The 25,141-nt window shown below is 39.4% G+C and overlaps 1 protein-coding gene across 1 annotated transcript in view; it reads left to right on the top strand.

The window, feature by feature from the left end:
• RFX4 (regulatory factor X4) overlaps window positions 1–25,141 on the top strand; it is a 93,815-nt gene that overhangs the window by 65,583 nt on the left and 3,091 nt on the right. The window contains exons 14-17 of the mRNA XM_062593924.1: window positions 3,739–3,858; window positions 4,999–5,160; window positions 12,230–12,392; window positions 18,120–18,258. Coding sequence (XP_062449908.1) covers window positions 3,739–3,858; window positions 4,999–5,160; window positions 12,230–12,392; window positions 18,120–18,258 — 584 coding nt within the window. The remainder of the gene's footprint in view (window positions 1–3,738; window positions 3,859–4,998; window positions 5,161–12,229; window positions 12,393–18,119; window positions 18,259–25,141) is intronic.

Raw genomic sequence — 25,141 nt, 5'->3', positions numbered from 1 at the left:
AACAGTAGCTTGCAAACACAGAATAAACTGTTGTACATCGTGCTGAATAGCTATTCACTGGGTAGCTGATATGCATGCGCTGATACTGGTTTCACTCTATAGCTTACATTTCATTTGACTCATTTAAGAATGTAAAAATATTGCATTCATTCAGCACCAACAACTTGTTTGTCTAGTGTCTTTCACACAAATTCTGGGCTCAAAAACTCTATACAGAGTTGGAAAATACACAGTGGGAGAAATAATAGGAGAGGAAGAGAGAAATTCAATAGAGTGACAAAAGGCACTGGAGTGTTTTTAAATGATGCATTCAATATTGCCAATTCCACGGCTTCAAAATAAAGCATCAGACACCCCCCTTCAAAATAGACATTTTTTAAAAATAGAAAATCTAAGGTTCTTGTCATTTGCCTGCTAGCATTTTAGTGTTTAGCATTCACTAACATTTCTGTGAAACTACAATCAACTTTCTTTTAATTCCTTTTTAAAATGAAAGCTGAGCAAGGAGTTTCATGGGAAACACCAGATACCCTGAACCCTGTGACAGATTCAATAAGCCAGATATTTAGGCTTGATTTTCTTGCTTTAGACATACGTATCAACAGTAATTGCACTAAAATCCACAGAGACCTTCCACTGAAAAATGTGGAAATCCTCGGTCAGTAACAAGGTGATCAGCCAGGTCTGCTGTCTTCATAGTGCTGCTAAATGTAATTGGATTTTATTCAACAAGATGTTTAGCTCAGAAAATTTCTAAAACAAAGTTTTCTGCAAAATTGAAGTGTGGATCTCCACCACTTGTCCTTGCATGGCTAGGGATACATTTTGATTCCCATTTTGATTTGCACAGGATAACATAAAACACAAATGAAGAAGTGAACACTTCAGGTTCACCAACAGCCCAAGATTTCCTCCTCGTAGCAAAAGTGTTGCAATCCTGTGTGTCCTTCTTCTGTGCAGTCTTGCTAAAGACCATGAAGGCAGGTGTTCTCCAGCCAATGTGTGTGCTCAGCTCTTAGCAGTGACGACAGAAGCCAGTGGGAAATATAAAGACCGTGCAAGTCACAAAGGAAGAAGAGTGTTCTCTGAGTTGCGTTGAAAGCTGAATGGCTAGCTAGGATTATATAAGGATATAGGGGCCTTTCACACGACTTCTGCCCTTCAGCAGGATAAGCAGAGAGGCTGGAGTACTTAGACTTAGCTGTGGTAAAAGCTAGTATCCCAACATAAATGCAACCTCTAACTTTCCCATGGAAAAAGCAATCATTATCAAATTTGATTGAATTTGAAACTTGTTGCATCTTTTTCCTAGAGAAGTATTTTCCTCAAAAATGTAGTAATGAAATTTCAAAAGAAGCACATCTGGATGAAGCCCCCTCCAAGAGTAGCTGGTTTCTGCTCCATTCGCAGGCAATGATCTTCCTGTGATTTAAGCCAGCTGCTGGGCTGGCTATTATTTATACCTGTCTGGCTGCATTGGCACAAGCCAGAGTTACCTAATGACTTACAAGAGCACCTTTTAAATTTTTCATGCAAGTCTAAATAAACACAGGAGCTTTTCAACAAGCCATTGTGTGATTGAGCCCTGTCAGCAGCTATTGCAGGTACTCTGTGTTGTGGAGTCTGTTGCACAAACTAATGACACTCCGTCTTGAAACTAGTTGGACTTCCTCTGCAGATGCAGATTATTCCTTTCAGGAGGATGCTACACCATGACTCAGCTCTGATGAATTGCTCCTCCTGACTTTCAACTGACATGCATCTATGGCCTGTTCTTACACATCTATTTTTGCAACAATATGTGCTCCAGAGTAAATATTTCTTCACTGTTCCTGACACGTACCCTTCTTTATGGAAAGCAACTCACTTCCCTTCTACAAGAGTAAGCCAGTCAAGCACTTTCAGTCAATTAAAACAAGTTATTCATTCCCCCCATCCTCCTGCTAATATTCTCCATACCAGTTTTAGCTTGTACTAATCTTTCTTGAACACAAGTGACCAGAGTGGTATGCAATATTGCAAGTGAGGTTTCACCAGTGCCATTTCTACAGAGAAATATAATTACATCCTTTACCAATTGCATCAGAGATCCATTAACTAATTTACCCTCAACTCTGTTATTTCTGACCAAAGAAATTCTATCTTACAACAAAATGTCTTGTTGTAAGTAAGTCTCTCAGGGCAGAACTTCTTACAACACGCTATTAAATTTCATTTCATTTCTATTACTCTAGTCGATAACATCATTCTGCCATTCCTCCTAATAACATTAGCAAGTTTTCCATCTGTACTCAAAACGAGGATTTGTAGCAGGTAGCTATCAATACAATCTCTTTTGGTATTAATTTTTGAAGTTATTTTTTACTCCAGACCTCACTTTTTTTGTCCATGCTCTTCCATTGTAGAGCCTTAAGATGGTCACATTCCTGTCACGGTATTTAAGAAAGGGATGATATCCATGACATCTTCAGAGATAAGCACAGAAACAGGCCTGATGTTATTTCTGCTTGTATGATTCTAACCGGTAACTAGGAAAAGATAATGTCGTAGAGGTACAGCAGACCAAACTTTGTCTCAAGTCTTTCCCTTTAAGATACCCATGGCTGCTGACAAAGCCTCTGTTTGGCAACTAATGGGTGTCTCCGCCAGTCTACTGCTGGAGATGCACCATCAGGACATTTGGGAGGATATTTCTACCTTCGTGTTGATTAGTCTCCTATTTCTTTATCTAGTGACACAAGTAGCTCAGAAATGTCATACCAGGACACACATACCAGAACCAGTCACTAAGGTGGCTGGTTCTGGATTCTGCTGCTGACAGAAACTTCTACCTAATGCTTTAGATAAAAGCAAACAATTCCACTATAGTGTAATTGTCCAAATTGTTCAATGCTAGGGCAGGAGAAGAAAACCCCACCTAGACTCAGCTTTCAGCTAGGCAGTCTCCTTACATCTTAAACATAATAGTTCTGAACCCTTATTTAATCTTCATGTAGTCTGCATTTCTATATATGTAACTTATTTAATTCCACTTATATGAATCTGTGCTAAATAATAAATGAGACACCCCCTTACTCTTCAGATCACACTTAACCACACATAATGCTCTCTGTGAAACTGGAACGGTCTCTATCACCTATTAACAAAGGCTATCAGTCCTTGCTAACAGTGACATTACTGCGAGAGAGAGGCTGGAAGAAAATATCTTTGCTCTATAACAGCGTAACAAGGTCCCCTCAGCAGAACTCTGCCAATGGACTACTGCTTGAAACCCTGAAGTGCTTAAGGTTTTGACACTTTCATTTTAAGACTCCATAACCCATCCAAGTAGATTCAAATATTTGTGGGGGAACATATTTAATATTATTCCATTTCACTTCAAGTGACTCAGGATGCAAGAATGCCAGTTTTATACTGGGAGTTTTGATTAAATAATGAGACTGTCTTTAGGAAGTGGGCCACAGGGAAATAACTTCAGCTTCTGAAAGCTGAACCTCACGTTCATATAGGCCGGTATAAGTCCAGGAGTAAACAGAGTCTGTTTGTCCCCAGATTTACTTTGACCTCGTCCTTGCTTATTGGCAGATGAGTTACCTCGAGTAAAAGACGTACTTCAGTGGCAATACTATACAGGAGCCAGCGCTACTCAGTGCCTGTTTTGCTGAATACCGTAATCATTGGTTTAATGAGCATATTGAGACAGTCAATGGCTTTTTTATTTGTTCACTTTATTACCAGGGTCTTTTCACCTTATTCACTTGATGTTTGATGACTACGTATTGTACCTGCTGGAGTCACTCCATTGTCAGGAGAGAGCTAATGAGCTGATGAGGGCAATGAAAGGAGAAGGAAGCACAGGTGAGTTTGTTCTTTTATTCAGCTTTTGTCACTTTTATTCCACTGGATTCACTCTTTTTTTTTTATGTAAGGCCACTTCCTTATCCTCAGCTATCCCAGAGAGGCCTACCCAGATTCATGACATAATTCTGGGTGTTTGAAATAGCATCCCTAAGCACACACTTGGTATTTTAGAAAGAGATTTTTGTACTGAACCTTTTTCCTCTTAACCTGACTAAGCCACTGTTGCATTTTAGTGGACTTAGTGTTGATTTTTGATTCTGTTACGCTAGTTTCACATTAAATACATCCACTGATATCAATGGATTTGTACCACTCTAAATAAGAATGAGAGATGAAAGAAGTGAGCAAAGACAAAAATGAAAGCTATCATTTCTGATACACTTATGTTCTGAGTACAAGTACAGAAACAGCTTTGCAGTCCTGCTCCATTCACTCTGCACCGACTTGCCAGAGAGCAGGAGCGAGCAGAGATTGCCTCTAGTCTCTCTGCTCAGGGATCCCCCTCTTCGTTTTAGCTGTGACTTAATTTGCCTCCCTGGAGATTTATGAGAAGAAAACATTCCAGTGATTAGAGTACTGTCCTCTGGGTATTGAAAGATCGGGATTTTAATTCCTTGTCCTGCCATAGCCTTTTGGTTTTTTGCCAAACAAGTTGCTTATCCACGCACACTTTCCACATAGCTTTTGGAGCTTAGAAATATGTAGAGCGTGAGTCTCTGTAGGCAGCGAGGAGAGACACTTACCACCATCGGCTGCTGGAATCCCCTCAGGATTCCTGTTTATTTCTAATGTCTCTAGAAGGAGTAGGAGTGCCTGACTCTGAGTTGACTCTCACTTTTAGGTACCTAGTAGTACATAGGAGGTATATAAGCCTTAAGCTCTCTATGCATCAATTTCCTATGTGTAAAACAAGAAAAATAGCACTTTCCTTTAAGAAGTCTTATGAGGAGACACTGAATATTAGTATAGTTTGCATGTTATAGAAGTCCTTCTTTCAAAGATTTGCGTGATTCCTACTACACATTTACAGAAATACTCTCTGCATAACTTATACTTGCATAATTTCGTTGAGTTTCACAGCATTCCTTGAATCTGCCTTAAACTGTGTTTTTTGGTGACTTCTCTCTCGACTTGCAGCAGAAATACGAGAAGAAATCATTCTGAGTGAACCAGCTCCTCCAACTCCCTCCCCAGTGCCGTTCTCCCCAGCTAAATCTGCCACCTCAGTGGAAGTGCCCGCTGCTCCCTCGCCTGTCAGCAATCAGTCCCCAGAGTACAGTGGCTTAGCAACTACAACAGGTAGGCAGGCTAACAGCAGCTGGAGCTGGTATTCTTTCACCAAAACACGACTTCTCCTTTCAGCTACCTGAAATCAAGCCTGAGACCAAAACATGTGCTGGTTTTCAAAAGATGAGGAGTCCTCTCAAACTGAAATCTGTTTAAAGTATTTCTCACTCTATCCAGACATGGTGTGCAGGGTAACAGGAAAAGGAGCTGATGTCTGGACTCCAAAGTCCTAAAAGCAGATTCCAGACCTTGGCATAGCAGATCTCTTCAGTTATTGAGGACTTCAGAGAAGCAGGGCTATCACTTTATTTTTAAATGGTTTTAAAAATCAGTCCAATTATTCATATTTCTAGCAATGCACTGAAATAATTATTTGTAGATACAGCACTTTTGAGCATCTTGAATGACTTTAAGGTGGACTCAGTCTCCCTGGGTATTTTATGTACTTCATGGAAATGAACTGGGTGTTTTAAGGTTTACTGAGGTTTTCAAAGACCTGAGCCACTTAGTTCTCAGTGAATAAAATGGGAATTGGACATTTTTCAACATGTTTGAGATCCAAATATTTTTAAATATCTGTTCAAGTTTCTCTTGCAAATGTTTACATGTTAATAACTTTCATCTTTTAATGCTAGAGATCAGGAAACGGTTGTCTGAAGCCTATTTTCAGTTACATACTCTATTATGGCAACTCATGAGCTTGTAGTCTTATAGGCCACATAAAACTCCTGATTTGTGCAAATTTTTGCAAAAACAAATCTGTGCATAAAGATACTCAGTTTGTGGCTAGGATTATCCAAACAGTAACCACAAAAGCATGCACACTAGTAGCTTGTATTTTTGGGCAACTCTGTCCCACACCCTAATGTAGAAGTCAATCATTACCTTTTGTATATGGCAGGAGCTTCTGTCTGTATGATCAAAAAGCTGTATTTTCTGAATTCAGGGGAAAAAAAGCAGAAATGTGCATGACTTCTGAAAGGCATCCAGGCAGTGGAATTCTAGCTCCTCAGTGAAACGGGTGTGTAATCAGAATGTGGAAACTATCACTCTTGTGACATACTAGAAAAGTTACAAAACCTTCTCGAAAGAATGTCAGAAAGTGATGATTTACCACAGTGGATAATCTGGCAGTGGCCAAAGGACTAATAAATCTTTCTGACAAATGTTTTTCATGTTTTCAAAGGCGCCACAGGGAGGCACAATGCATAGCTGTGGTGGAAGGAGATTTAAGAACATTTGTTCTTACATTGAAACTCAAGGTTTTCTCACTGTTGGAGACTATGCTATATTTAGGAGGGAAATAGGATGATATTACCCCCTGAACAGTTAGACAAGAGCTATGTGATTCCTAGACATGGAAGGTGAGTGTATGACTTTGGATCAGGCAACACTGGAGGTAGTGTATATCTTTGAGTCTTGAAAAGTTGATTCTGTGAATAATTTGCTCTGTAGACATTATGGTCAATGGGATTGTTGTAAGTTTATAGCCAGAACTCTACCCAGAAGTAAAGGACTGAAAAGTAGCTAAGTAGCACAGACAAAAATGGAGACTTAAAAGACTTCCGTTTAGGCTGGAGAGACTGTAAACATGTCTGATTATGGTAACTGTTAACCCAAAAGTTCTTCCGTATTCAAGTAATAGCCTTTTTGTCAGCTATCTGAGCTCCTACCTTCAGCATCCTTGACTCAGATACTTGACTCAAGTAACCGCCTGGCTCTTAGATATCCCTTCTGAATCCTAGCAGTAATACAAGGGAATGGTCTCACACAAACATTACAGATTTAATTCCTTTTTGTTCTCATGTTGTGTCTTATTTTATTATATTCTGTCCTATTTGCTCTCGCTCGCTTGCTCTCTTTCCACCTAAGTTTTTTGTCCTGCCATGGTCAAGGTCTGCTAGCGTGAAGTCTCAAGTTAGAAATAGATCATTTGGGGACAATGGTTGAAGAACCTGCTCCTTCAGTAGAGGCAGTAGAACTTGTCAAAGTTGTTCCCAGAGTAGAGTTTTTTAGGCAAGAAAGTAATTTCTGATTATTTTTGCTCTCTGCTTTTACCAATTTCTCATTTCAGGTTGTTTCAGAAATCTCTGTTAGGCTGAATGAGATTTTGCTTTTACCATCTGGTGCAGCCTCATTTTTGCTAACATGAAAATCATTTTTGTCTACTACTAGCTGAATTTGTCAATGCCAAGCAATGGTCTTGTTAAGAGTAAACACAAATATGTGAACTTTTCCCTGTCTTAATTTGGGCAATTAAGCATACCTCCATTTCCCACATTCATCAAGTAGATGAGCTGATCACTGTTTTAGTTAATTACTGATTACACCACGGAATGCAGGGTTCATTTGCATAAAATAATATAAAGTAACAACCATACTTCCAAGTATACAAGTATCCAAATGTCCTATAACCAAGTTATAGGTGACAGCTATATTTTAAAATAGAAGTGCTAAAGATGTGCTACAAATAATCAAACTATTCCATATATAGATTTAGAGAATTAAAATTTTGAAAATATTTTTTAAAAATTAAAATGGAAAAATTGAATACATCTTTCAAAGAAAATGATGCATAAAACTAAATAAAAGATGTATGTGAATAGTATTCTAGATTTATTGTATATTAGGCCTTACTTGTTCCTATTCTGAGCATCTGCTATTCTGGAGAGATATATTTAAATGCCACTATTCATTTTCTTAAACATCTTTTATGAGATAAATGTCAGACTCTGAAAATACTTTGCAAAACTTGAAACTAAACCCATTGGTTACCACTAGCTCTTAGTTCTTTAATTTAAGGCATTGTTAACTCTCTTTTCCTTATAGCATTAGCAATAAAGGTTAACTATTAACTTGCATTTTAACTTTTTTGCCTTCACTCAATGGTCAGCACAAAACCAGCAAATTAAATTGTTGCAATTACATGACACCAAGTAAAAGAGAGCTAAATCCTATATATAGTGTTCTAATTTAGAACAGCTGGCATGCCTCAGCTAACATTTTATTTGAATCTTTCTGTTAAGTCACTAGACATTTGAAAGGATAATTAGTCTCAATCCTTTCTAAATCACAAAGGCCAGATTAATCATTGTTCAAACTGCAACAATATTGTAATAAAAGTGATAACAGTATGGCTGAATATGCTTTTCCTCTCTGCACCTCCTGAAACTGTGATTACTCATTTGCTAACGGAATGGTTTTTAGATAACCTGAATGAACTCTGAATTGTAAGTAGCTCCTAATGTGTTAGCAAATTAATTATGCAGTTTACAATTTAGTTTCAAGAAATGTATATCTGAATTAAGATCAGCATTGGTCACTTAAAGACAGTATTTTTCCAAGTCTGGGACAGGTATTAAAGTTCAGGGAATCTGACATGAGAGATGCTTGCATAGAGCTACTGTCTCTCCTGATATTTGTGTTTGTGAATACAGAATGGTTGAATGATTGAGGTTGGAAGGGATCTCTGGAGATCATCTGGAGATCATCTTACAATGACCTGTTTTTTTCTTAAAGCTCCAGCTCTTGGACTAATGTAAATGGATAAGAAGATCAGCTCTTGTTAAAGAATGAGTTTAATTCTTATAGCCTCAATGGTGTAAAAATCAACAGTTTCAGCTTCAAAGGGCAATTCCCCCCCCACCCCCAAATGGAAGGTTTTGGATTTTTTCCAAATCGGATTTTTAAGCTAATTTCTTTGCTGTGTGGGGGAAAAATTTACTCCAGCATAAAGCAAATATAAAATCCAGCATTATGAAGTAGCTTTTGATTCTTCTTTGTATTAGTGTACACGATGATACCAGTGGCATGTCAACAGCAAATCAAGCTATCACGACTGTTTGAAGTGCTATATGCACTATATGCTATAGGCAGTAAGACAGTATATGTTCACAGTATATGGATGGCCCTTGGTACAATCCATAGTTCTGTGTGTGGAATTCCTGTTCACTTTTGGTTTTGCTATGCACTAGTACAACAGGGCCATCGTCAGATTGCTAGTAGCTCCCTATATGCATTGGGCCTCTTACAAGTCTCTTGGTTGATATCTTCAAAATCAAATTTATCTTTAAAAGAAAAAAGAAAGGAACGGTAATACATGAACTTCCCTATTTGATCAAGCTCTTCATGTTCAGAACACAAAGCAGAGCAAAATGCTGCTCAACCTCTATTCTTTCTGCTTATTTCAGAAACCAGCTCAGCTGGGTTCAGTCATATCTAAAAGAGACTTCATCTCCTGGAGTTCAGTTCTGCAGCCAGTTGAGGAAATTAATTGTGTAGGCCTGGGACATAGCTGGGTTTTAAAAACATAACTATCAAAACCCACACTCTTCAAACCTATCATCTCATTCCTCCTTTTCCACTTGCCACAATGTAGGCAGTGTCCTGTCTGACCTGATATATATATATATACACACAGCCTCTAAATCTGTTATCTTCTTCCATCCTCCTCTTTCTCCTTTCTCTCTGTGACTAGGCACTCTGAAAATAACAGCATAATGTCCACAAAGGGAAGAGGAAAAAAGACAACTGTAGACTCCCAAGAACATGCTGGCAAGAAAAATCTTTGAACGGCATCCTATTTCTCTGTAATTGCAGAGTAAAGTGCAACATAAATTTGTTTCTAATACAAAAACCTCCCCCCCAAAAAAATTTCCTAGAGCAGCTATGTGAGGTACTTTCTTGCAGAAAAAAAAATGTTTCTTGGACAGATCTTGGTTAGCAGAATTAAGTAAAGACATTCACAACTCTTCCAGAGCAAAAGCTCTTCTCTGTATTTGTCTCTCAGCGTTGTCTGCACAAGCACACAGCATGTCATACGCTATACATTTTTTTAAAATTAAACAGGGGTGTCTGCCATTTAGACTTGAATGCTAGAAGTGGCCAAGTCCAAGGAGCCTGACCTCCTACAGGGAACACATGAAACAACTTGCTGTCATGGACTGATTCATTTTCCTCAGGCTGAGATAAGATCCCCACTATTTTTCAAAAAAGAAAAAAAAAAAAAAAGAGAGAGGCTATGGCAATGGCTTGAGGCCAGTCAGATTAATCATATTTGTTAAAATACCACAGAAGAAAGGATCCTTTGGCTTTGTTATTACCGCTCCTTGCTGGAGCTAGGGAGGTCATGTGCTTTTTAGCTCAATGGCCAGAGTAAGTACAGAAAAAAAATAAGATCAGGTCAAAGCAAAATGTTTGTCTTATGGTGAATTTAAAAAAAAATGGAAAAAAAATGACATTACTTAAAGATTTTTTACCATCTTTTTTCTTCTTTTCTTTCTTTTCTCTTTGTTTTTCCTTTTGAATTAAAGTCTATTTTGAAACAAAGTTACAAATTTTCTTTTAGAAAATACTAGGAAAATATGCTGACCTTCTGAAATAGAAATGTTGCACTAAAATATTCTGTGGACTAGTTTGTGATACTTGCAGAATAGTTATTTTGTTTTCAAATGAAACTATTTGCTGGCTGCTTAAGTAGTTTTGGCCCCTTCTCCTGAAAATGTATTTTCCAGCAAATCTAGGCTTCCTTAAACACTTTTCCTCAATTCAAGAAATGACTGCTTATGGTCACAGCTGCACGGATGTGCTAGCTCACATGAATATGCCTCCTCTTCGATCTCAGAGATCTGAGTGGCCCTCTGCAGTGGGAGGAGATGAAAGACAGAAAATTCAGGAGTCAGTTATGGAAAACGCAGACGTGTGGAAACAGGCATAACACATATATTTTTGGACATTGCATGTGCAAGGAAGTCTCTGCTTTAAGATCACCAGATCACACCCTGCTGGGGTGTTTCAGGCTGGGCTTACCTTGTGAAGCTCAGAAGGCCTTCAATACGACCCAGAATAGAGCATTTCTTACTTCAAAGAATAATTTGTCTGATTTTGCTGAAGAAATATCACACATACCCACGGATAATTGTGTACATCTGAGGTAGCTTTTTCATTCCCCAAGCCATGGAGTGGACACCGACTTGATAACACAATCACTTCCCTCTCTGAATTAGGCCCTTTCATACTACAGGAAATCCTAGAATCCGCGCTGAAGAAAAGAGTCACCTCCTGCAATTCCTTTTAGCGAGTGCAAAAGAGTCAAGAGTGCCCGGAGACCCTCCCAAACCAGTGTTCTCATTGGGTTAAATTCAGCGTGCTGGTCCTCATTTGCAGGGTAATCTCCGCCACTCTGGCCATGACCTCCAGCAAGAGCTGCGCTACTTTGGCACAATGCGTCTGTCGGCCTCCTGAGTGAAAGGGGTGTGGGCAAAGGACACAGGTTTCTCAGCAGCTGGCTCACGGGTCCGGCCTTCCTGCCTGGAAGGGATCAGGATGATTAAAAAAACATGGCACCTTCCAAGCAAAACGCACAACCCACTTTGCTTTGCTCTTCCCACAAATGCACTCCATGAAAAAATAAATTAAATCCAGTTCCTGCTGCATGGAAAGAAGAAAGAAACATTATTTGGAAAAAAGAAAAGGTCTAGGCTATTTATGTATATGTGTTTTTTATAATCTGGGGAGCTACCACAGTGTTCCCATTATCCAGGTTGGTAGAATGCAAGTTGGGTGGAATAGATGAAAATTGTGTAAGGGTGCAAGAAATTTATTGCACAAGATGCATCTTTTTCCAATCCTTCTTGATTCTGATCATACTTCCTGCCTCACTCCAGGCCTGATCAGCCCAAGAACTAAACAGGCCAGCAGCCCACTCCATGTGAGAGAGGCTTCTGGATTTGGTCATGCCTAAGACTTATTAGCACTGATACTCTTCCACGTTAGCACTGATAGACATATTAGCACTGACATTCCTGAGCCCTATCTCAGCTTTTCTAAAAGATGATAGCCTGAGGAGAAGATTCACAGCCTGAGATATTCGAGAAGCATCTCCTATCTCTTGTTCCCTGGCCTTCCAGCTGATCTATTTGTATTTTTATTAATGCCTTAGATATTTTTGTTCACTCTGATTAATGCTGTTTCCATTATTAGTGCTTATTAGGTTGCTTTTCTACAACCATCTCAAAGTGTAGCCCATCCACGGACAACAGCTTATGTTATCTGTTTTCCCTCAATGCTTGTCCGTCTACAGGGGCTATGCAGTCCTACACGTGGTCACTCACCTACACCGTGACAACAGCTGCTGGGTCACCTGCAGAAAATTCCCAACAGTTACCCTGCATGAGAAGTCCACATGTACCATCGTCATCGGTCACGCACCGGATACCTGTTTATCCTCACAGAGAAGAACATGGGTAAGCCACTTTCTAGTGTCTTGTTTTCTGTGTTTTTGGATAAACCTAGGTTTAGGGTGGTTTTGGCAGGGCAATGAAATCTGTTTATTGATGTAGTAGGTCTGTACTGCAAAGTATAGTTATTCTTCTGCTGTTGTAATTGTTGCATGATTATATTATGTCTCAGTTTCATAAATTCTCTTACTTTCTATTTAAAAGTACAGTATGCCTGGAGAATATTTTCTAAAATAGATGGCTTCAATAGATTTCCTCCAATTCCTGTTTTTCTGTGTCATGTTCCATCCAGATGTGTCCAAAGAACTACCTCCTATACCATGACTATTGTTAGTCCTACTAATCAAAAATGTCCAAAGTTTGGAAAAATAGCTACATTTTCCCCATAATATTCTAATTCCATTCCTGTCATCAAAAATTTTATTCTCTCTCAATTCAAATAATTATAATAGAAATTTATTTAGCACTGTTGATCTTAGAATAGTTCAGATACTCAGACTGTCACAGTGTTCTCAGTGTTCTTTTCACCAACCAACACTTTTTATGTACCATCTTTATTTGAGAGAATGCTTATCTCATAGATATCCATAATTAGAGAGAAACTATAACAAAATAATCCGCAGGCACGTAGCAAGATTAGCAGATGTCCAGCTGCTGACATGAAGCAAGAGAGTCAAATTCTTCACTGAGTTCCTCAGACTCATTGCACATCTGCTGCCCCTGCAGAAGTATTTTGCCAGCATAGAAGATTGCATACTGCTTAGAAGGGTAACAGTAGATTAATTTGAATGCTGAATCTCCTTCCCTCTTGGATGTAGGCAAGTTTGGATTCCTATTTGAATGACACTGCTAAGGAAACCTGGATGTGAGAGATACAGAGTATCTCTCCTGGTAGGAGTATGTTGCTTGGTGGAGACAAAAATAGGACAGCAGAAATATTCTGGAGCTAACAAGATGTAAGAATTGGAACAGACCATGGTAGGGCAGTGCATATATGTATAAATACATACATACATATATATATGTATATGTATATGATATGCACATGAGAATTTATTGCAACTACAGGCCTCAGGTAGGTGATTTAAGGAAACTTTTTTATTTGGGTGAATTGACTTTTACAAAAGGCATCAAAGACTTTTATAATCTGACTTCTTTGCCATTTGGCTTTATGTCTGAATGATTCCGTGACGTCTGCCTTCTTGTCTGGAATTGACTCTGTAAAATCATACAGATAGAGACTCTCTGTTAATCTGTGTTTTTGTGGCATCTAGCACAAAGATTTCACAATCTCATTTGCCCTTTATGTGCTACTAGAAAATATTTTTTTGATCATTACAGTATGTGCCTATTTTGAGATCTATAGAAAAAACAGCATATTTGTATTTCAGTTTTTTTATGATTTGAGTCTAATGTGATACACTGATGGAGATATGTTCTTGGAGAAATGTCTACAGAGAAATCCAATGACCTTCCCCACAGTGTTTTAAAGTGCAAAACTCATTAAACAGATCTTTTGGAAGGTACAGTCACAGATTCAAGACAGAGCTGCTTTAAAAACATTGAAGAACCCTATATTCAGAGAGGAAAAGAAAAATAAGAGACTTTGCATGCCAGATTCAAACAGATGACTGCCCTGAAAGAAATAAAGAGAGATGATCTGTACAAAGATTTCTAGTTTTCTGGAGAAGAAGAATAAATGACTTAGAGTGAGCAGCTGTCATAGCCCCAAAGACTGAGCTTCACCCACATGCTGAGGGCCAGCAGAGAGCATAAGCAGCCTGCAGGCCATGAACCGTTCCCCAGCTGTAGGTGAAATCCATACCAAATGCAGATTCTTAGCCAGTCAGCATAACTGAAAGTTTTCTGACAGCACTTCTACTGGGCTTTCTACTAATCTTTCATGTTAAAGATGATCCTCTGTGAAATATCCAGAGTATCCTGAGATAGAAGGAGAATATCTAAAAGATTGAAGCACTTTATACTACTGTATTCCACAGTCTGGGAGATCTGAGACCTTAGAACAATATAAAACCTTAGTAGCACTGAAGGCAGATAAATATAGACTGCTGGCTTGGTATGTACAGATATTTTATTTGTCCTTGGGGCCACTTATATAAAGTAAAATGCAAGTTTAATGATAAAAACTGCTCCGTGTAAAACAAAAACTGATTAAGGCCAAATACATCTGTAACAAAAAATGAAGAAAGAGCTATGTGAGCTGTTCCCTGTCATTAAAACAAGCCTGACAGCTAGCAAGACTAGTCTGGATTTGTGAGACCACAGGGTTCATAAACCACTCTAACTCACTCTTGTGAATCTTCTAAATCCACAGTAGTAGTCTGCACACATATATGGGGTCATGACTGTAAACAGAGGATTTGCAGCACTAATAGTCAGCTGTGGTTTTGCTTTGAGGAAATTTAGAGGATATTTCCTAACTAGACCATTGGAGTTTGTAGAAAAATAAGTAAATGATTGTTCTTTGTTATATGTCCTTCTGTTAGACATGTCTCCTCTTTCAGCAACTGTGAGTTCTAGAATTATTTCCTTCTGCTTGCAAGTTGAGAAAGAACTGGTTGGACTTTCTAAAGGCTTAGTGAAATACTGGAAAACTCAAACACATATATTGTTAGACAAATACCCACTAGCAAGACCAAAAGATGTCCTTCAACCATGCCAGATGAACTATGGTGAATATGCCAATGGCGCCTATGAGGACACACACAAAAATAATGATACAGAAACTGCTTACTTCTTTCCTATGTGCTACACAGATCAGAGTGATACCAGCACCAAAAACTTGCCAGTTGTCATCTCCTTGGGAGGATGTTGGCATTAATTTTTACCAACCCTAGAAGTATATTCATAAAATGGTAGAATAATTTAGGTGGTAAGGGACCTCAGGAGGTCACCTAGTACAACTCATACTTGGTGCAGGATCAGCTTAGATCAGGGCTGCATCTAGTCAAGTTTTGAACATCTCCAAGGTGGAAAATTCCCCAGCCTCTCTGTATAACTTGTTCCCATATTTGCCCATCCTCATGGTGAAGAAGAATGTGTCCTTACATCTAATTGAAATTTCTCTTGTTCCAGCCTCATGTCCATTGCCTGTCACCCTATCATTGTACAACTCTGAGAACAATCTGACTGCATCTGCTCTGTACTATCCTGTTGGATAGCTGTGGATCATCTGTTAACCTCTCTTAAAGTTGAACAAGCCCAGTTCTCTCACCTTCTCCTTGTGCATTGTGTGCTTCAGCCCCCTGTCTTGATGGCCTTCTGCTGGACTCCAGTATGTCAATGTCCTTGGAGTGGAAAGCCTAAAACTGGACTCAGTGCTTCAAATGTAGTATTTTAAATGCCAGATGGAGATGACAGTCACTTTCTTAGACCTACTGACTACACTCCTGCTAATACGGCCCAGTATGTAGTTGTAGTATGTATGTAGTTGGCCTTCTTTGTTGCAGAGGTACACTGGTGACTCATAATCAATATTTTGTCCCACGAATCTCCAGGTTATTTTCAGCACAGTTGCTTTCTCTCCAGTTGGCACCCAACCTATATCTCTACAGGAGTTTTGCCATCTCACATGCAGGACTTTTTACATCATTCTCTGCACCATCATCAGACTGTTCTTTCAGAATCACAGCTAAAGTAACTGCCAGTTCTCAGTTAGACTTCCCCAAAGACACCCCATCTGTGCATTATCCCCTTTACTCAATGACAATAGCTGTTGTTCAGCACTCACATTGTCATGAATTAGTGTTAGGAAGGTAAGGTCAATAAAGCAGAATGTGGTGAAATCTGTGATTGCCTGGGAAGAATACATGCTTGGGAAAAATACATGAAACAGTCTGGAACCAGTCCTGAAAGACAGCTATATCTTCTGCGCAAATGATTTTTGCTCTTATTTGCAGAAAACTTGATTGTACTAGAGGAGCAGGGCTGTTTTCATCCTATATTTTAGGTACTCTTTCAGATAACCGAGGCTTGTGACATGAGCATCTGGAATTCAATATACTGAATCTTGAATTTGATTCTGTATCAGATGAGAAACCAGTAAAGAAACAGACAGTTGGTCAAGGGCAGTAACCTATATGTGCAAATAAAATGAAATATAGTTAGCACTACTGGAATTTGTTAATCCTTATAGCTCCATGCTGAAGTGAGTTTAAATGCTGTATTTTATCAATTAAAAAAAAAAAAGCGATGAGTGTTTGACTAAAGGAGACTAGATCGATAGTTTCCAGAACAGGGCTGGGCATCTTTGATGACTAGAGAAAGCATGAAGTGCAGACATGGCTTCACGGAGTGTGGCTTTAGCTGGGAATCCAAGGGTGCTCCTGGACCACTGTGGGGCCTAGATAGGTGAGCGTCCTCATCAACCAGGGAAGGCTGTGCTGTGAAATGATGTCCAGGATACGCAGACCGCCAAAAACATGTTGAGGATCTTGTCTACCAATCTATTGCGTTGAATGGATTAAAACATGAGATGTCTGCCCACCGCGAGCAGCATGTGGCACCTCTCTGACGTCGCTCTTCCTCTCTCCCCCCACCCTCCAGGGAGAGCCTGTCAAAGTCATATCATGTGAACCAGGTTGTCTGAGGTGGATTATGGAAATTACTCTTTTTTACAGTTAAACCCATGTGAATATAAGAATGAGGGCTCAGTGTTGAACAATGAGGAGGGACATAGGACCTGAGGTCCTGATTTTTTTTTTTTTTTAAGTGGATGCTCTGCTCTCATTTTGAAGCTGCCTGGTTTGTCTAGCGTAAAATGTCACGAGGTACCTGCAGAACACCAATACAGGATCAAAAGAATAACAGGAGAGTATTTGAACTCTACCTGGTGTAAAAATGACATAGAACTTTCCAGAAAAAGGCAAATTCAGTACAAAGAATTGTCTTCCCTCTCTCACAATGAATGGATTATCTTGTTTGTTTTTCATGGTTTGCATTTCACTTCTATCTAGCATATATTTTAAGGGCCTTTAAACTTCTGTGCTAAATTAGCACCTAGTGTTCACTAGTTCACCTAGTGCATGGCTATGCAGAAACAAAGAGACTGCAGAAAATGTCCATGCATATTCTGCTGGAGAATGACCCAAATAAGGGTGGCCTACAAAAACTGCCCCTACAGTGTCTTATAGCCAAGGAAGCTCCTCCCTCCTTTAGCCCTTGCTGTCCCAAGACCATGGATTGAGAGAAAAAAAGAAAGCAGACAAGGTCTCCAGTCTCAAACTGTGCTCTATTCTGGCCTCAGCCGTGCTAGAGGTGGATATTGTGTGCTTCAGATGCAAACTAATACATCTCTCCCTCCCAGAAAAAGGAACATCTGACTCCAGTCCAAGGAGAAAGCTGAATCCCATAGCACTGTTCTTTAAATCAAATCTTACCGTACTGCCTCAGCCTGGACAGCAGTTTACTAGGAATATAGTAATAAAATAACAATAAAAGTGAAAAAATACTGTATCCTTAGAAACTGCACAGATGAGTTTGCAATTTAAAACTAGTCACAGAAATATACTGAGCTTCTCTATTTGTTCTTGTGCTGAAAACTTGATTTCACTAAGTGGCAGCTGCTTACCAACTGAGCTGAGAAGTCTCTTTTAGAAAAGGTTATCTCAAGTATCATTCTCCAATGCACTGTATGCCTCACAGACATTATAGAATTATGAATGAGAATGCAATTATTATACACACTAAGCAGTGGTTTTTGATTGATTTTAGATACACAGGAAGTTACAACTATGGCAGCTATAGCAACCAGCATCCCCACCCAATGCAGAGTCAGTATCCATCTTTACCACATGATACTGCTATTTCTGGACCACTTCACTACTCAGCTTATCACAGAAGCTCTTCACAGGTGAGTTAGTTTTATTACTTGACAATGCTTGCTGTAACTTTTTTTTTTTTTTTTTTTTTTAAGGATGTGTTTGGGAATTTCTCATCAGCATATGCTGTTAGAATCGGCTCTAGTCATGGATAGTCCCTACTTTTTTCTTCTCAGCCTTTTTGTTGTTGTCTAATATTTCCCAGATACCTTTCATTCCAGCAGGAGATTCTCTTGACAGAAGTAGCTATAGTTTCTGAATTTGAGCACTAAACTCTAATACCCAACAATCTGGATCACAAAAAGTATTTCTTGTTAAGCAGTAGCTGAAACAAAGGTGAATATAAATAGCTAGATGTTGGGAACAGGAATAGATTCCTAACAAGAAATAAAAGTGTTTTCCTATAGTTGAAAGAGGCCATAATGAATTCTTCTGAGGCCAATGGTTTTGAGAATACACATGGTTAGTAATTTGCCAAAAAAATGTGATTTCTGCATTCAGTTTGAATAACATTGGGATGCCAATGCATAAAATGTTCTGTTCAACCCGTTGTAGCTTCTTTCTATATGTTAAGGAGTTATGTCCATTTTCAGGACTATTCCAGTTCACACAACTGAGTCAGTAGGAACCAGCACAGATTAAATGTGAAGATAATGTTCAGCAACAGCACCAAAATGGTGCCACTACAGGAGAGCTTTAGTGGGTCATGGAGCTGGTGCTTCCCCAGTATACAGGGCTGCTGTCTGAGGCCTCTGCTGGGAAATTTGTAAGGGGTCAGTACAGACAGGAGGTGATGGCATTGGGGTATTCCACATGAAGGGGCACTATTATGCTTCATCTACTGGAATTTGATACAAGTATGTTAAGGACCAACATGCTTATGCTAGTCCTGGATTGGAAGTTTCCTGGCAGATATAGAGACATAAATTTGATAGTATTTTGGACTAGTACACATGAAACCTGCACCTCATTCTAGTCTCTGGCATCAGCCTGCCAAGTGATCTCAGAGAAATCATTTCTCCTTTCTATAACTCATTTTCCTTAGCTTTAAGATGAGAATAATGATTTTGATCTCCTTCTTAAAGATTTTTTTGAGATCTGCTTGGGAAAATTGTCTTGTACAAACCCACTGGGTTTGTATCATGCAAATCATGCAAATATTTTGCAAACTGTGGTAGGTTGTCTATACAAGTGCAGATGCCAGATTGTTTTTTCTTCTCTCACTAGTCTTTAAACTGTCTTGGGCACACATGAGGAATAGTTATGCCTTAATGGTCACATTTGAGAGCAAAATAATTCATCTTGTGTTTAGCATGTTCTTTCTCATACTGTTTATAAACTGAGACAAGCTCTTACAGCAGGATGTGGCTAACAAAATGCTATTAATGTGCTCATTCTGTATTTAAAGGATCTATGAACTGAAACCTTGCTTTCAAAAATAATGTAGAAGTCTTAAAGGATTTAAATATTTCTTTTTCTGACATTGTTTTTAAAACAAAGTAGGCTTCTGTAAAATTCCTGCCCTGATGATAAGTGCTTTTTTAATTACTTCTAACCAAAAAAAGCCTACTGTCCTGCAAAGCCTAAAAAGGTGTTAGGGAATTACACTTTTTCTAATAGACTTTCTAAGGGGAATATGGTGCAAGGAATCGCAGTAGGACTCATGACCTTTCAAAATCAAAGTACAGCAGGCCAAATTTGCAATGGATATAAACAGCCATCACTATATTGAAATTAGTGGAGATGCAATGTGTATTACTGCGGCAATATAATCAGTCAAGAATAGGAGGCGTTGACCAACATCTCTCTTCAAAAGAACTCTTTGTTACAGTCTACATTCAGTACAAATATAGAAGTCTGGCTCAGCTTTAGCTAATATTCTATCATGTTCTCTAGGGTAGCGTCTAGAGATTAACTCCTAAGAAGAAATGTGCATGTGGAGTAAATTCTCCCCTACAAACAAGGAATCACAGATAGCCCTTGTCTCAGACAGGTCTGAGTCAAAACAAATAGATTGTACTAGGGATGGTTTTTAGGCTGCAGCTATAGATTACTATTTTGGTCTGGAAGGTCACCACGTCCATCCAACCTCTTTTCACAGAAGAAAGCAAAATACTCCACCTTTTATCAGCTCAGTTATTGTGAATTTTATCCAGCTCAGAGCAAGGAAACGTTCCTGAAGAAAAACAGAGGAGTGTTTCATGTTTTTCTTTTTTCAGTAGAGCTTTAAGATGGGTCATTTCACAGACATGATTTACAGACCATCAACAAAAAGAGTGGAGTTGGCACAACGGGGATGGAGAGAGTAACTTATTTGCACGAAAGGGGGAGACTATACTGCTGGGAATGGGAAGGGAATAGGTGATCCTTTAGATTGTAGTGGCCAACATGTAGCACATTGTTCCCAATCTCACACACAATCAGAGACATACAATGGTTGATTGTGTTCATTTTTTGGAGGTCTGCTATGGTTTTGTCATTGGAGTCCTTACAGCGGGCTGTGCTGGGGATGGAGTTGTTTACCTCTGATTCTTGTACTACATACAACTCTTGAGCAGTGCAGACAGAGGTCCCAAGACAGGCGCATATCATCTGAGTAGCAGTGGGGCTGTGTTAGCGAGAGGCTTCTAGACAATTTGAATCCCTTGGTGTCAGAGGAAGTGAGACAGTGGCAGTTGCTGATGCTGATGCCACTGGGCACCGTGCATCACAGCAGCATGTCCACTGTGTGGGACCATCCTGTAACAGTTTGGTCAAAGCCCTTGAGGATTGTTATTTCCCAGCTCCAAGATAGTCTTGGTATTTAGCTTGGCTCACAGAGGAATGTAGTATGCGTCTCACAACGTTGGGTTATATGGAGACTGTGATAAGTAGCTCAGAGTTTCAGAAAGATCAACAACTCTCGGGTGGATAGGAAGGCAAAAGAGTGGAGGCAATGGCTTGTAAAAGGCTTTATAGAGAGGTAAATACTCTAACAAAGTGATTTCTGCAGCTGCTAACCCAGCATGAGCCTAGAACTAGCTCCTTCTGGCAATACAGGCTGACTAATTCCTACTGAAGGCTAGAAGAGTCTTTTGGGTGACAGGGATAGCCTCTTTAAGTGAACCTTAGTCTTAACCTGAGTATTTTTTTCATATACCAGCATCTGTCAATAATTCTCAGAACCTACCCTTCCTTGTAACTTTGGGTCTGGTTGCCCCTTCCTTGACTTTGCTTACTAGCCAAGAGCGTGGCACACAAATAAAGTAGTGCAGAACTGCATTCAATTATGCAGTGCTAGTTCTGGCATCATTTAGAAGGGAACTGTGTAATGTGTGTACATAAACAAATCCGTACTGAACTTTATGTTTTGTAGTATGTTGTGTAGTTCTAGCTGAACCAGAGGCTATGGTAGGAAATAGACCACAACTCTGTCTAACAGCCTCTGAGCAGTCTTGTCAACCTATGTCAAGTTTAGCAGGGAGATACGTCTTCAAAAGTAACCCCTACATAATGTCACCACCTAATCCATTTCCACTATCTACATTTGGCTAGCCTTTGATCAGAGCTTCTATCTGCAGGAGACCTTGCTGGACAGGTCTTGATCCTCTCTCAGACCATTAATAAGTGTTTCAAATTTCATTCCACTTCTTTTCTAGATACAAATTAATTAAGGCTTCAGTAATTTTTTTTCTTAAAACACAAGTAGACAAACAGAATTATGAAGAGTAATTAGAACAATCTGCAGCAGTACATACTTCTGTATCCTAATATGTCTGCAAGTCATATGAATGTTCATCACTGTACATGCAATACTGCAAATGGTAAACATGGTATATAAGTTCTGTAATACATAGCTGTAGTGAATAATGTAGGTCCATCTAGCTGTGTTCTATTTCTGACAATGGCCAGAAACAAATGTGTGGAGAAAAATTATTAGAAATAGGCCAGGTAGAGATAGAGGGCCTTTCATAGCCACCCTGTTTTTGGCAAGAGCTGATCTAGTGACATCTGGAGCAAGAAGCAGCAGCTGAACTGTCGTGTTTTGTAACCATCACTCTCCATTATTCTGGTCTGTCTTTATTTGAGCTTTTTTGTACTTTTAGACTCCTTAAGGGTAGGTTGTATGAAAAATATATTTCCCTGTTAATTTTAAACCTGCTCCCTCATAATTGCATCAGGTGCCCTTTGTCTTTTGGGCAGTGAGGAACAGGGACTATTCATTCCCTATTCACCTGCTCAAGGGCATTTGAGGTTTACAGATCTCCATCATTCCTTCTATCTCCTTCCTGTCATCTCTTTTCCAGACTGAAGAGTTATCATCTGTTTAGTTTCTCCTCTGATGGATGCTGTTTCACACGGGGATTGCCTAAGGCCAGCATGTACACTGCAAGGCAGATGTAGCCTGTGGTGCACACTGGCATCCTGTTCTCTCAGTCATCCTGAGTGGGAACCCGCTGGAGCTGCGGCTCCCTTCCAGCCTTTTCATGCAAACTTGATCTCAGAAGATGGGGTAGGGGCTCAGTGTCAGGAAGCTGCCATTTAGCCATGGTGTAGTAGATACAATCTACTGTTACCCAGTGGGTTGGATCTTCACCTTTCAGAGGCACAGAGCATAGCACTGGGTCACAGTTGAAGGAGCTTGAGGAGCTTTAAGCAGTGTCTATTCTGTGATTATCATAAGCTGCTCCTAGGTCTGCAATAGTCTGACACAGCTTCTCAGACATGTCCTATCAGTTGCTGCTCTGCTGGGTTTCTCTGTGCAGTGTTGCATGCTGCAATACTAGCTAGCCATGTCTTCACTTCCTTTGACATGCCTCTACAGTAGGATTTACAAGAGAGGTGATACTGGAAGAAAGTATTACTGCTTTCTTTTCTGGTAGAGGAGCTGAGGAAATCCTCTCCCAGAAAAAGACTGTGTTTTAGCATCCATTCACATTGTTCTGTCCCTTCTACTTCACAGGAAAAAGATGCTCTAAGGGGAAAAGTTCTTGTCCTCCTAGTATATATACTGCATAACCCTATACTATACCAGTACAGTAAAAATAATATACCTTGTCCCATACATCATCCATCCCAATAACTTTCTGTTATCTAAAAGCTAGTAAGAACAGCAAGAAAAAAATACTGTCCATATCCGGCCCATGAAACAAGAATTATTGTTCCTAATTATATGGCTTCATAAATGACTTGAGATTGTTAGAATGTAGTTGAAGTAATTATGTATTGAATGAAACAGGAAACAGATGTTTGGACTTTTTAAAAAGTAATTACAAATAGCATTTTCATAAGGTTCCAAATGTCACTCCCCAAAATACCAAAATCACTTAGTCTGACATGAAAATTTCACCCAACCTATCTGACAGACTGAGATTCAAAAAGCTTCATTTTGTAGAGAAAAGACTATGGGTTAGAAAGGAGCAATCAATAAATAATTCTGATAACTGCACTTTGAGATGTTAAGTATATTTTTATAAAGTTCATTTATAGCCTGTTCTTCACAATAGCTATATTTTCTGGTAAGAGTTACTTGGAAATCCTAAAGTAGTGTCTAATCTACAATACTGACTTACAACATTCTGCAAAAGTGTGAGCTAATGCAATGTAAAGTCAGAGCCACATTCATAAGCAAAATATTTTGCTGCTTGGACAGAGACACCTTTCACCTCCATGCATAATCAGTCAGCAAGTTGAGGATAAGAATAAAGAGATTATTCTTCATCCTCACAGTGCAGGAACTCAGGCTTCGCTTGGTGGGAGGACACATTTAATGTAGTATTTTCTAAAATAATACTAAAAGAAATTGAGTTAATTTTATATTTTTGGGCAAGGCCTAAACAATAATCTGCTTAAAGTCTCCCAGACTTAAAGAGCTTCTTGTCTAGGTTTAAAAGCAGCAGTAGCAGCAAGTGTGAGTTAACCCAGAAAATGGTAATTTCCTGTCAAGAGCCCTCCAACAAATGTCGCTTTTATATCTGGCAAAGATCACTAGGCCCCAGTGTTTTGAGTTCAGCATGCTTAAGCACTCTTCATTAAACCGGATGTAGAGTGTGAAAGGTGATTCAGGCAGCATGGGCAGGCATCCGCCCAGATGGCTATGCTTTGGACACTCCAACAAGGCTGAATAGATGCTTCATTGGGTGAGTTAATAGTCAGGCAGGGGCCAATGGGTACTTTAAAAATATTGTCTTTCAATAGTCTCTTCACTGTAGGGAAAAAGAAGTCACTGACTCACTTGCAACTAGCTGACCTACCATTACAAAACTTTCCATGTTGGACTCAGTCATAACAGAATTTATTGTAAAATACTAGATATTTGGAGTCTGTATTATTTTCAAGCAATCATTCTTTCTACAATCATGACACAGTCATAAACACAGCTGCATTGGGTATGCTTGATGGAAAGGAAGAGCAGCGTACTGTATCCTGCGCCCTTATGCACAGCCCTAATGACCTGCCTTCTTAGCAAGAAAAGCTTCCTCAGCCCTTGCCTGCAAGCCGGAGGAGGATTCACTTTCCTTTGCAGCGCACCCCACAGTTTATTCTGTAAAGCAAGGTTTTAATCCCCAAATGGCACTTTTTTTTTTTTTTTCATGTCTGAAGTACCTAACAGATATTATGTGGCTTCCCCACATAATGCCATGTACAACCTAGAGACCCTGCACTGTATTCCCAGCGTTAATTTTGTTTCTATTGCTCATAGATGAAAGTTTCACAGTCTGCAAATTAGCAGTAGCAAATGAGAGTGGCTGAAGCTGAGGCTTTCTCTTGTCATTTGTAAGGGGTATGAAAGCAAGTAATTCTCCCATTCTAAGTCACAGACTGAGTTTCACAGCCTCAAAGGAAAACTACGCCAAGTCAGGATGGCAAAAGGCCCTTCTGTCGTTAACAGCAGAGCAGATCGATTGGTGCATTGGGAAGGAAGACGAGATAATC

The sequence above is a fragment of the Rhea pennata genome, chromosome 1 (assembly GCF_028389875.1).
Source record: "Rhea pennata isolate bPtePen1 chromosome 1, bPtePen1.pri, whole genome shotgun sequence".
Lineage (NCBI taxonomy): Eukaryota > Metazoa > Chordata > Aves > Rheiformes > Rheidae > Rhea > Rhea pennata.
The sequence above is the reverse complement of the archived record's forward strand: the minus strand, read 5'-3'. Positions and strand labels throughout refer to the sequence as shown.